Here is a 13,918-nt window from a genome sequence, read left to right as displayed (position 1 = left end):
ATCCCTTGGCCATTGATAAGATTCAAGGTAATGCTGTTAGAATGAACAACAAACAGTGGTGGAATGTATCTAGAATTGTTAGAAATTCATGTGGTAAGATACAACAAAGGAAATCCATGAATGAAGATGACATTTCTTCTCCAGATCATTCTTCTACTGTCCTGCATAGGAGCAATAGACAGTGTTTCGTTCCTGTAAGATTTCGTTGAGATTACATTATGAATTTTATTATATTTTGTTTTTTTTTGTTGTTTTTTTGTTTATTTTTCTTACTTTATTTATATAAGGAGGAGGAAAATGTACTGGTCCTTTCTATTCTAGTGTTTTTATCATCTCCTCTCGTGCATGCAGATCTAGTTCTTAAATAGAATGTTGATTGTGTTTTGTGTCCTGCGGGGCAGTTGCCCTCTGATCCTGTGCCCTGCTTGTTGCTGCGCGGCACCTGTGCACAATAAATCTTCTTATACTACGTAATTATATTCGTGTAAGGGGTTAATTACTACACTGTGGGCACATCTTCGGTGCAGGATCTCACATTAAACACAATCAGGAACTGCTGCGCTCTGCACACCACTCTCATGACACACTGTCTGTGTCTGGCCATGGTGATCTTACCAGACTTCCTGCCCCAGGGACACTGATGACAGGCATAGAAGCCATGTGTTATGGTACAACTGCTAAACTAGTCGTCAGAAGGAAAAATGGGTTCGTCATCCAAACCCAAACCAGTAACACACCTAAGAGCACTTATATTTTCTTAACGAGACAGCTTTCTAGCCACATTTAAAAATGGAACACTGTAAACTTTTCAAGTTATGCTTCATGCTTTTATCTTGGTGCTCAAAAACTTCCAAACACACAATGCCAGAGTAAAGCAAAACAGTTACCTGTTCATTTTTGCAGAGCATGACCGAGTTTTTATTGAGCGCGGCGTACAGCTTGCCTTTCAGCCCCTTCAGGTCGAGATAGCCGCAACGGTCCGGGACGACGGGCTGCCCATGCGCAGCGTTAGCGTGGTACTTGAGTGCATTCTGCAGGGTGCTGACCCAGTCATTTCGGTCACCTGAAAGACAGAGAAAGGACATCATTTAGCGCATCCAGGTTACATTATTTTCTGCTTTATCTGAAAGATGGGGTGGCGGCTGAACAGTAGATGGGGGCCTTCTATTCTCTGGCCAGCCTTTCACCCATTAGCAGACCATTATTCAGCCCAGGTATTGAATGCTTTAAATACTGGAAATGTCAATTTGAAACATTTTACACCATCCTGCAAACATCTTTCAAATTCGCAATAGGGGCATTTACCAAATAGTAACACTCCTTATACATCACCCAATAAAAGGGGTATTACTTGTTATTTTATATTCAACTACTTGGTAATTTATTTATGAACATGGCTATCATTTTCTCATGTCGGGTCTCTGAAATGTAATTAAAGTCTTACTGGTAGACACTTCTCATGTATTCCATTTCCTATTGATGACGTTATCCAGCTGGCTAATACCTTTCTGGCACTCTGGGGTTCTTGAGCGCCCCCCCCCCTCGTCTAGGGAAGGGGTGCCTTTAGTGGCATTTCGTGCAAGAGGCGGCGAAAGAGAGGCTGGGCCAGTGCACAGGAGAGTGGGAGGGGCCAACAGGAAATATGAGGAGGTAGGGTAGGCTCTTAGTGCGTCACCTAGGTGCACAGGCGCTCCCCCCCGGAAAGGGATAAGAGCCCTGAACACAAGGGAGAAGCCCTCTTTGTCCTTTGCCTCGGGCACCGCGGGTCAGAGTAAGAAGCAAGTTGCTGGTAGTCTCGCTGTTGCCCAGGTGAGGGGGCCTCACGGCGTAGTCTAGATCACGGAATGTGCATGATTTCTCGAGGAGAGGGTAAGCGTCGAAGGCAAGGTGAAGTGTGGCAGTTTGTCGATGGTAGTTATATATACTTTGTAAAGTAGTGTTCACTTGGTTAGTATAAACTCTACCTAGGTTTTCGTGCAATATTTGCGACACAGAGGGGCATATTATCAAGGGGGTTTATCTCCGCTTTTTTGGCTTTAAAAGTCAAGAAAGCGGAGATAAAATTATCTCTCTATTACCAAGCTGTCGCTAACACCAGTTAGCGACAGCTAATAGGAGATAGCGACCATCTTGGGCCCATGCTTTGCATGTCAGTGATATTTATCACTAATGACATGCAAAGTGGGCGTGCCAAGATGTTAGCGACTGGAAACAGTCGCTAACATTGCTATCTCCTATTACCAACTTTTGGAGATATTCGCGCTAAGCGCGAATATCTCCAAAAGCTAACACCTGCCCTGAGCAGTTCTTAGCCATGTTAACCAATGGGAGGTGGATAACATGGCTAAGAGCATTTGCTCGATAATGCATGAATATCGCTGACTTTTCAGCGATATTCATGCATTGCGGCCGTTTTTTATCGCATTTGCGATAAACCTTGCTAATAGCAAGGTTTATCTGCGATAAAAATCGCCGATGTGCGGCGATAATTTTTGTCTCTAAACAAGTTAGAGACAAAAATTATCTCTATTGGTTGGTAATATGCCCCAGAGTGTTTTCTTCGCAGACCTGTCCGGACAGGCAGCGCGGAAGGGGCAGTTGCTGGCAAAGAATAACTGCCCTGGTAAAAAATCGAAGGTTTTGATTATGGACGATTAGAATTTGACTTCCAGTGGGATGTTAGAAAAGCTGAACAGGTTTGAATCCCGGCATGCTCCATGTGAAATATCATGCATTTATTTCTTAAACCAGTATTTACTATTCCATGGGAAGACATATTATATGCGTTTCCTATCCTGTAAAACACGTTTGATCTACACACGCGGGTACAGCTTGATAATGGATAATGGTTAATATGTAAAGTACAGTTTTTATAATAACGAACAAGAGATTTTTCTGTGACATAGTGAATCACAGAGAAAGATGATAACGTAAGTGGTGTTCGTCCGTGTATGAAAGAGGGAACTAAAACCCCCAACTCGTAGCCATTGAAATGTATCAGCACCATTTTAATTCGTACGGGCTGAGCCAAAGTGTAGTTCTTCCTAGAAAAAGATAACCTAAAATATATTTCAAGTAGCTGTTTTTGTTTTTGATGCATTTAGAGGCACCTTCAACTTTCAATGAAACCCTGGTGTGTTTTTTCTTACTCACAATCTCATAGTGCCATCGGTGACTCAGACTTCTTTATCCGTCACCCTTGTTAATCATTTAATTATTTTCTTCTCCTTGTCATCTTAATTAAGATTGCCGTGTAGTCGTGTTGCTGGTCTTTGCGTTGACCACGTCCAGCTGACTGCCATGTGCAGATTGTGGGTTATTTCTATGGAGGTCTCCAAATATGGATTGGAATTGTAGCTCTTCACAACGTACGCCAGTGTGATGATTTGTGGTTTGCATGTCTATTCAATTGGATCTATAGGTTAAGTGGTGGTATGTGTGCGAAATGTCATTTGTTTGTTTGGTGGCATATTGGCCCTACAAACAATGTTGAAATAATTTGGGTTCTCTTTGTGAAAGTGTATTGCTAACGTAAGTTAGCAGCACATAGCACCCTAGGTCTTTGCCCTCCTGATGTTCAGTTACCCTTAAGACCATTCTTTGGCTGGGGTATTCAACTCAACGTTGCGCATGGATGCACGCTAAGTGTAACCCTATTTCTAAGAGGGCCAGGAGATTAACTTTTAAAAGAAAAGCAGGCAGATTCGGCAGGGTTTTAGACGAACAACACTATGCTAGGTCGTTTGCCAGCCTTGGAACCTGCTTTTACTAGATGGAAATGAATGGATGCATTTTCCCTTTGATACTGGTTTATAAATTATAGTATATTTAAGGAATACGCCGGCTGCCGAGGGGTAGTGCAGGTTGGTGGTTAGATGTTCCGTTTTAGCTTGAAGGAGTCTCATTTTCCAATAACTTACGCCAGTAAACTAAATCTACTATGTCATACAATGCAAAACATGACAAGAACACCCTGCGCTCTCTAGATATATGTCCCTTAAAGTCATTTGGCATATTGATTTTCTTTAGAGGTGCGGGGATAGGGAGAAATCATGGTGAAGGTTTTGCATTTCGGGGGACGGGGGAGCACGCTCGTGTAGTAGCGCCTGTGTTATTGAGGCTGGTGGTTGCGCGGGAGGGAGTTGCTGTGCTGGACGAGCCTTTGTTCGGATGGAGTGGGCTAGTAGCTGCTGCTCTGCAGTGTCCTCTTGGCACAGGGCCAAGTTAGGCACAGTCGTGTGTTGTTTGGCAGTTCCCACCTTGCTGTTTCCATCAATATGCAGAATGGACAAGCAGGGGCTCGAAGAAGGGGAGAAAACACAACAACGCCTCGTTAGCAGGTACATGGTATTTTTAAAGATGTGTGAAGTACTCGGGTGGGGCTGTGTGAGGGTCTGGTAAGCTGTCTCAGCAGGGCTGCTGTACATGACGGGGCTGAGGGCACATTGAAGGGTGCAAATGGCAATTGCTACCACGAAAGGCCGTGAAGGGGTCAATACGCTCAGCGGAGAGCAATGGTGTTCAACACAATTAACGGAGTGGACTTGGGGAAGGAAATACTGACTGGCTAAATATTTATATGCAGAGTTTCTCATTTCCTTTTAAGCGTCGGCAGTTCTTGGGGAGGACTGGTTGTGTGCAACACAATTATCACTGAGTGGGCCTTGGCATTTTAAAAGTGCATCCCAATAATGGTTGGCTATTTAGTTGTGGCAAAATCCCCGGGAAATGTAAATTGATACCAAATCAACAATCATCAGGGTTGCTTTGGTTAATGGCCTCAGTTTTCTTTCCTTTTACGCGTCAACAGTTTTAGTGAGGGCTAATGTTGTGCAACACAATTAACATACAGTGGGCAGAGCGCAGAAGTACAAGCCAGTAAAAGTCCTGCACAAGAGGGTCTTTTGAAGGACACGAAATATGCAGCAGAGCTGAGTTGTTTCTACTCACATGGGTGTGCCAGGTTGTTAAGGGGACTATGGGTGATGTTAGCAGGTGAGGGTATTGAGAGCCCGGGGGCTGGCTGATGGAAAGTGGATTGTCATATGGGTGGCATCTGCCGGTTAGACTTAGGGCCACTGGCGGTGTTGGGAACAAATAACTTAATTGCTGCTATGCAGGAGGAGCAATTATTGCAGCGGTTAAGGCATTCCAAACATGCAGGGTGATGTCTTCAAAGGTGTGATTTAAGCGCGGGTGTGGGTGACGCAGAGGGTGCTTACATAGCTCACACTTGGGGATGAGCAGCTTCAGAGTGTATGGGAACTACAGCTTTCTTACTGCTCATGGGTTATACGAATGTACTTTCTACTATATATTTGTAAGTGCACCGTCAAAGGAGTAGATCACTAAACACTGATTGTTTGTTTTCTTTTTTCTCCATATGCTGTTGGGAGGCGCACTGCACTGACATGGCGGTAATATGATCTCCGGAAGGCAACTGGCAGAACCTGCAGGATAGCCAACATTCATTACTGCACACAAGAGTGGAGGAGTTTGTGTTCGGTGTGGTAGTACTTTAACAGTTACTATGTGTCCTGTCATGGAATATGCCATAGTGCGGTTCATCATCATAAAGGGAGCAAAAGTACAGAGGGTAGCGCTTACAATTGAGGGCGTAAGGAATGTTGCAAGGTAATCACTTGGGGCATAGCCGCATGTATGTAGAATTGGATGGATAGGAGACAAAAGCGGAAGCTACCCCCTCAGCGCTCACACACAAACAGTTCGGTGCTGGCTATATTGTATGGGGAATCCCCCTTGGGGCCCGAAGAGCAGAACATGATCAATTAGCCTGGTGCTGGGTGTTGGGAATTACCATGGATAGAGCAGGTACCAGTACTAATTGCACTTTATAGGCAATTTCTATCTGGGGTTTAAGCAGTGCAGTCTATACTGCAGGGGTAATGGTTCATCTGTGCTAGTTTCCTGGGCGCATGTGGGCGCGTGATGTGGCATAGGCTAGGTACTGTGTCCTGCAGGCCTGATTAAGTTTATTCTGCACCAATTTCAAGCAAAGTCAGGTATTGGTATAGTGGACGGAAAGCGCCATACAGGGACCGATATGCACACAGGTTATCAGGTTGAATAATTTTCTAGGGTGGTTGTGATGCCACTGCTTAGCTTGCTGGGCGAAAAGGTAGTGCATTAGCAACGGGGCAGATGGGGAGCTGGTGCCTCAACCAAGTTATTTGCAGGAGTCTCCTGGGGATCAGGAATGCACGGTCGAATCATTCATCTGCACTATATTGGGGGCATTAGCACCAGATCTGGAAGGTGAAGCAGCTATTGGGGGGAGAGCGAGAGCGCCAGTTGGCTCCTCGCCCTGTGTCGGGGTCCAAGGCAAGAAAATGGCAGGGACTCCTTTCTTGGCAGGGACTGGCTCATCCTGGAAAAGGGAGGGCAGTCAATGTGGCTCCGGGCTGGCGGGATAGGGGGCTGTATACAACAGGAAGTATGAGGAGGTAGGGTAGGCTCTTAGTGCGTCACCTAGGTGCGCAGGCGGCCCCCACCAGGTAAAGGGATAAGAGTCCTGAACACGAGGGAGAAGCCCTCCTTGTCCTCTTGCCTCGGGCGCCGGGGGTCGCAGTTAGAAGCAAGTTGCCCACCCACCCTTCCCTGTTGTTAAAGGTAGAACTGGCGGGGTCACGGGCAAGAAAATGGCGGGGACTCCTTTCTTGGCAGGGACTGGCTCATCCTGGAACAGGGAGGGCAGTCAATGGGGCTCCGGGCTGGCGGGAGAGGGGGCCGTCCTGCTGGTGGTCCTGGACTCTCCGGCCCTACCCGAGATGCCGGTGATTGGAAGAAGCAATTTGGTGAAAGCGGGTTGAAAGCTGGTGAGCAAGGAAAGGCTCAAAGCAGTACCATGTGGCCGCGTCTAGGGGGTAGACGATGGGTAGTTACCTGGAATGGAAGTGAAGCAATGTAGATGGGTTGTGGCCTGCTGGTACAACCCACATCCAAGGTGGCTCGGGAGATCCTGGATTGTAAATACAATTGTAACCTGTGGTGCAAACGAATACTGCACAACCCAATGTTTATCACTGTTTGTTGGATTGGTTTAATAAAGTTGGTCTAATGTTGACAATGCATCAACACATAAAGAGGGCGTTATCTAAGAATTAATGAAGACTACGCAGTGCAGACCAGACACTTTGTATGGTGCCTTTTGTGGTGGGCAAAAGGGGGGTAAATTATGGTTGGACGAATCGCACGTTATATACCTACTAAGAGAGGCCCCCCGCGTCTAGGGGAGGGGAGCCTTTAGTGGCATTTTGTGCGAGAGGCGGCGAAAGAGAGGCTGGGCCAGTGCAGAGGGGAGTGGGTGGGGTCAACAGGAAATATGAGGAGGTAGGGCAGGCTCTTAGTGGGTCACCTAGATGCGCAGGCAGCCCCCCCAAGGGAAAGGGATAAGAGCCCTGAACACGAGGGAGAAGCCCTCTTTGTCCTCTTGCCTCGGGCGCCGGGGGTCGCAGTTAGAAGCAAGTTGCCCACCCACCCATCCCTGTTGTTAAACGTAGAACTGGTGGGGTCCCGGGCAATGTAAATGTAAATGTATTTCGATTTATATAGCGCACGAATCACCCGAAGGTCTCAAGGCGCTTGCTTAGGGAACCCGTCCTGGTATTCCCCTGTGAGATACCCCGGCAGGGTATCCACAAGGTGAAAGCCAGGCATCCCTCCGCGAGGGGCCGTAGTGGAGATTAAGCAAGCTATTGCCCAGAGTCGCAGAGTGTGACCCCGTGAGTCGAGTAGGCACCGGAGCGAGAATTGTCGAGTCTGTGGAATTTTGAGCCCGAGACCCGCCGAAGCGGGGAATCGAACCCTGGTCCACGGCTGATCTCAGCTTCCGGGTCTGCCGCCTCTAACCACTGAGCCACGCTTCTCCACTATAAAATGGCGGGCACTCCTTTCTTGGCAGGGACTGGCTCATTCTGGAACATTGAGGGCAGTCAATGGCTGGAGAGGGGGCCGTCCTGCTGGTGGTCCTGGACTCTCCGGCCCTACCTGAGATGCTGGTGCTTGGAAGAAGCAATTTGGTGAAAGCGGGTTGAAAGCTCGTGAGCAAGGAAAGGCTCAAAGCAGTACCAGGTGGCTGTGTCTAGGGGGTATACGATGGGTAGTTACCTGGAACGGAAGTGAAGCAATGTAGATGGGTTGTGGCCTGCTGGTACAACCCACATCCAAGGTGGCTATGGAGATCCTGGATTGTAAATACAATTGTAACTGTGGTGCAAACGAATACTGCACAACCCAATGTTTATCACTGTGTATTGGATTGGTTTAATAAAGTTGGTCTAATGTTGACAATGCATCAACAAATAAAGAGGGCGTTATCTGAGAATTAATAAAGACTATGCAGTGAAGACCAGACACTTTGTATTGTGCCTTTTGTGGTGGGCAAAAGGGAGGTAAAGTATGGTGGGACGAATCGCACGTTATATGCTTACTATAAGCTCCCTCCTGATATTTACTCGCTTATACAAAGGCAGAAGCTCGCCTGGGGCATTACCCATTTCCTCCCCCCCTTGCTTATTAATGGAAAATAAGCCATTCCCCAGCCTGAGATTCTGGCAGTCCCAGACACAGTGCTTCCCTCCATTCTTTGGCTAAGTATCAACTTCACCAAAGGGCGGAGACAATGCTGTGCCTTATTCTGGCTCGGTGCTGGGCAGCAGGTTTCCAGCACTTGCTAATTAGTAAAGACGAGAACTCAGCACCAGCAGACACAGAAGAGTGCACCATCGTTCTGAGGAGGCTCCCATCAGAGGGGCATGCCAGGAGACCTCAGGGGCCAAGGCAAATCATATGCAAGAACTCGGAGTAAGTGAGCAGGCCCCCGAGTCACACAGCTATGCATCCATGAAATTGAAATTTCAAATACTTTATTTAGACAATCATGTCCATTAAAATGCCAAGTTCCATAAAAAGAGATTAAAATGAAGAATAATTACCTAAATTTAGCCGTGCTATGTTAAAAAAAAGTAATCAGCGAGTAGCAGTTTCTCAGTCATACAGACTCAAACAATTCATGTAAAACACAGCCATGCTTCCAAGAGGAGAGGGCATTCCTGGCAGAGTTGTAGTGTGTGGCCATTTTCTGTATCCTGTGGGACACTGCTGCATGCAAACCACTGCAGTAGTAAAACCAAGCACTGACGACTATACCTATAACCTCCTCACAATGTGAAAAGAGAAACTGAAAAAAGCGGGAAGCATCAACTCATCTACATCACTTATGTCAGCTGCTGGGGACAAGCTTAGGTCCAGGTCCACACTGAGATTTTTGGCAGTTTCTGAGCGCAAGAACCGTAAAATAAATAATTATGTTTCAGAAGAAACATCTCTAAGGCTTTTTTAGTGATAGTCAAATAAGCCTAACTCATTCTTGCTACAATTCACATGGAAATAATAATCCCACAACCAGCTTGGAAAGTAAAGGCAGAGCGGAAGACAAGAACAAAAGGAGTATTAATTAGGTAGGTAGGTAAATTCCTTTATTCGGCATTATACAAAACACTATAAAAGTTCAATAAAAAGACTAGTAATACACCCATTCTTTTCATCTGTACAAATAATATTTTTTAAAAAGGGCACAGCAATATTCATTACAGTTCGCTATGGTTCATAAGTCCCCTATCTGTCCCCCACTCCTTTACAGAGCTCCTCTTGTCTCTCTTAATTTCAGTGCGAGCCTTAAAAAGCTTGTAATGGAAAGCAGGGTAAATGGATCTTGCACCAATTGTAAATGTGAAAGGGCAACCTTAGCATGCCTGAATTTCATTTTTTTTAAACAAACCTATTAGATACAGGCACCTAGGCAGTGAGTAAAAAGGGCAAAGTAATACAAAATAAAGGGTGTCCTGCGGAGATCGGTGATCGCAGCCGCAGGGACCCTTTGGCTCTACATGATTAATAAAACCTCCCGGTTCGGCTAATAAATAATGTAAAATGTTGAGCCTAAAACGTGTGATTAAAAATCTATCCTGAGCGTTATTTATAAGGGCGAGGTTTGGCTTCATTCCTTCACTAGACCTCACAGAATTATATGCTCTGATTGACTGTTTGCCACTTTCCTTCTCCTCTCTGGAGGCTGTTTTATAAATACTGAACCTCTTCTTCACACTAGCCTTATCCCGGACTACTCCTCCAGTCGGGTTTGGGAAGAGGTCCTTACAGCCAATTTTTTCGCAAACTGCCTTGAGGGACTTTAGCCATGGAATGTTCATACCCTTATCCCTACCAGGGCAATACATAATTATTTGCCTGGTCAATTCAGCCTCCGGGTTATCCCAAATCTTTAGCCATGCTAGCAGGGGTCTGACCTGTATCCTGTCTTCTATAAAGGCCCCCCCCAGATCTTCATGGATAATATAAGCGGGGATACCCTTTGGGACCCTGAGGAGCCTTCTCATGTATTTATTCTCCTCTACCTGCAATTTGTCTAAATTGGCAAATCCCTAGAGTTCCGCTCCGTATGCCACCTTGGAGTAGCAGGGACCACCTTCCTAATCTACGGCCAAAATTCATTATTGCCCATGTACTAGACAACATCCTGTTACAGCGCTCCTCAATTAAAATTTTTAAATTTAATTGCCCATCCAATAAAATGCCTAGGTAAGAAAAGGATTGCACCTTCTCTAATTTGTGTTCTCCTATTCTGTAAGTGAAGCTTTTTCTTGATTTTGACCCTGCTTCCATGACATATGACTTAGTTAGGTTGGCAGATAAGTCTAAGTTATTCATGAAATCCACGAAGCCATCTATTAATGTTTGTAGTCCCGGTGGAGTATGTGCCAACAGTACCGCGTCATCTGCGTAGAGTAGGACTGGGATTGCTCTTCTGCCTACCCTTGGTGAATCCACATTCAGGCTTCATAGGGCTTGCTCTAAACCATTTATGTACACTGAGAAGAGAAATGGTGCCAGGATGCATCCTTGTCTCACACCACTCGTGCAAGCAAAAGGATCTGTACACCCACCCTCCAAGTTATGTCTTACATTGGCCATCGTGTCCCAATGTATGGCCTTTAAAATCTTTATAAGGTCCTGATCTACCCCTAAACTGCTCAGTTGGGCCAACAGCTTCTCCCTATTGTCGCAGTCGAATGCTGCAGTGAGGTCCATGAAGGCTAAATAGACCGCTTCGGTGCCAGCAATGGTATATTTTGCCACCAGTAGATAGAGGTTTAAACATTGGTCTGTAGTTGATCTGTTAGCCCTAAATCCATACTGGACATCTGTGATGATATGTTCTTCCTCAGCCCAAGTCATCAGACGATTTAGAACTACACGTCCCAAAATTTTAGCAGTGACATCTATAAGGGAGATTGGGCGGTAACACTGGGGGTTATCTCTATTACCTTTTTTAAAAATGGGCACTACTGTGGCCGAAGACCAGGAACGCGGAAGCCCTGTAGCTATAGCAGAATTTAATATTCTTGTTAGAATTGGAGCCCACAGGTATATTCTACTTAAATAGAGGTCCGGCGGGATCCCATCCGGTCCTGGTGCCTTATTTTTGGTAAGGCACTGGATACCAACCGTAACTTCCTCTAAAGAGAATTCTAGTGTTACTTTCCACCGCCCGACCCCTCGTCCTTATCTGACTGCTCATTGTGCCTTCGATTGTAAAGGGCTCCGAAGTGCGCCACCCACTGTTCTGGAAGAACATTGGAACCTATTTGTGAACTATTAACCTCTTGGAAACAAGGATTACTTATTATGTTCCAAAAGGCAATTGTGTCCTTCATTTCCACAGCCTCTCTTAGGTCCTCCCAAGTTTGAATTTGGAGGGCTTTCCTACATCGATTTAGTGCCTGTTTATATTGTAACCTACATTGCATCACCCCTGGTTTGTCCCTTGGGTTACGCCTTAGGGCAACTTTCTTTGTGCAAGAGAGCAAGCTTTATCGAACCATTTCGGGTCCCTTTTAGGCTTTCCCTGTCCCGATGATTTTAGGAGGGCATCTATTAATTGGCCCATTTGTTCAAAAGCAACCACCAGGTGTGACCCTTCCACTGATAGGTCAAAACATTTCTCTAGAAGTTGTCCGCCCTCATTTACAAATGATCTATAAAAATCTTCCCCATTGATTCTTGCCCATTTCAGGTGCCTACCCTGGTCGGTGATCTTTACTCTATTTAGACCCCCATCCCTCTTGTTTTTCCGATTATGATCGCTGAAGTTGCTCAGTTCTATTGAAAAACCCTTTACCCTTTTCTTTAACAAATGTGACACTAGAATAAAATCAATGAAGGGGCTACAGCCCCTCCCTTTAAAAGTGGGAATTACCCGCTTTTTGGGGTCTACAACCAAATGATCCATTGTATGTTCAAGTGTGTATTTGCTCATCAACCTGCTCAGTTCCCTACCCTCCAGTGTGTGCTCAAAAGGCGGTCCATCCTCAGAGTTACAAGAGGTCCAGACTTCTTTAATAGGTAGCAAATTTGGGAACAAATGGCAGTTGAAATCCCCCGCAACTAAAAGCATTGGTACCGTTGAGCCCTGCTTCCGTACCTTCAGGCGGGTTAATCTCTCCTCAAGTTCTCTCACTCTGGACCCTCTTGAGTTATAAAAATTCACCAACTTTATATTAAGGTCCCTATATTTAAACCCAAGCCCTAACATATCTTCCGAATTCCATTTTAAATCCACCCAGCTCCCCCCCCGGGACACATCTACGAATATTGAAAGTCCTCCCCTTGCTCTTACGGCCGTCGATTTGCGTGCCGGTATCCAGAAGGATTTATACCCCACTATATGGCAATCCGTGTAATCAACTTCCGAGGTTTCTTGGAAGCACATTATTTGGAACTTCCTGATATACTCCAGCCACTCCTGATTCTGAAGTTTGGATGCCAAACCTGCAACATTCCATGATACTAATTTGATAATGCTCCCTGTTATGTCTGCATCGGGGCTAGGGCCTGTACTGAGTTTCTCAATGCTTTGGGTTGTCCCAATTCCGGGGATCCTTGTTTTACACGGTGCAGTCTGGTGTGTGTTTAGTGTTGCTTCCCTTTCCTGCACCTCTACCTTCGAGTTTAAATTTGACTGGGACGTGATCGGGGCATTCTCCTTACCTAGTTCCCCCCCCTGGAGTCAATCCACCTCACTGAGCTGTCTTCCCCATTGCAATGGAGCATATCTGTTATATAATGGAAGAGCCAATCCAGCACCCTCCCTTAATGTCGCTATCTGGTGGTCATATGTATCTCCCCTGCCTGGTATAGTAACCCAGGGGTCATTCCATACCTCTACCACCCACCCTCTGGACCTACTTGGCTTAACAAAACTGCCCTTATCATCATTATGGCCTTCAGGATTTGGTGAACAGTCTAGTTGAGTGTAAAAATATCTTAAATTCCGAGCTTGGACAGATGAACGTGAATTGATCCAAGGGCCCCAACCGACATGCTCCACCACCTTGGGGTCATTAAAGTTAACAACAATGCAGTCTCCTGCTGTATTCTTCATCCTGCCTCCTACACAGTTAACTGTTCTTACTGAGAGAATTTTACACCTTATGTCTTGGGGCAGTGGTCTGTTTAAATTTAGCCAGTGCGTTGTTTTATTTTTAAGTTGCTCATAGGATTCGGTTGTACCATCCCTCAGTTCTGGGACACCAGTCAGAACGACAACATAGGGGGTACATTCGGGGGGGGGTAAGTGTAAGTGAGGCTGCAAATCCTTCATCCCATGCTTATCCCTGGCACTGGCCTTGCCATTGGATATGCCCTGTACATTTAGCGGTACTATAGATCCTCTTCTTGCTAAACCGCCCCTTAAATTATCTGGTTCCGTGAGATTGACAACCGGGCCCATTGGTGGTGCTATTCCCTCACTGTGGCATGCAACAGAATTTCTACCTCCCTCCCCTCCACGACCCCCAGTTACTACTTCCTTTTCAATGCG

At 45.9% G+C, this 13,918-nt stretch overlaps 1 protein-coding gene across 4 annotated transcripts in view; it reads right to left on the bottom strand.

Moving 5' to 3' along the window:
* ARAP2 (ArfGAP with RhoGAP domain, ankyrin repeat and PH domain 2) overlaps positions 1-13,918 on the bottom strand; it is a 1,514,823-nt gene that overhangs the window by 1,071,479 nt on the left and 429,426 nt on the right. For all 4 annotated transcript variants that reach the window (XR_013608339.1, XR_013608340.1, XM_078678359.1 and 1 more), the window contains exon 9: positions 888-1,063. Coding sequence is in view for 2 of the 4 variants with exons in the window: in XM_078678359.1 (XP_078534485.1) it covers positions 888-1,063 (176 nt within the window). In the remaining 2 variants the exon portion in view is untranslated. The remainder of the gene's footprint in view (positions 1-887; positions 1,064-13,918) is intronic.

The sequence above is a fragment of the Lissotriton helveticus genome, chromosome 2_2, assembly GCF_964261635.1.
Source record: "Lissotriton helveticus chromosome 2_2, aLisHel1.1, whole genome shotgun sequence".
Taxonomy (NCBI): Eukaryota; Metazoa; Chordata; class Amphibia; order Caudata; family Salamandridae; genus Lissotriton; species Lissotriton helveticus.
Note: the sequence above shows the minus strand (reverse complement) of the source record. Positions and strands in the feature narration are given on the sequence as shown.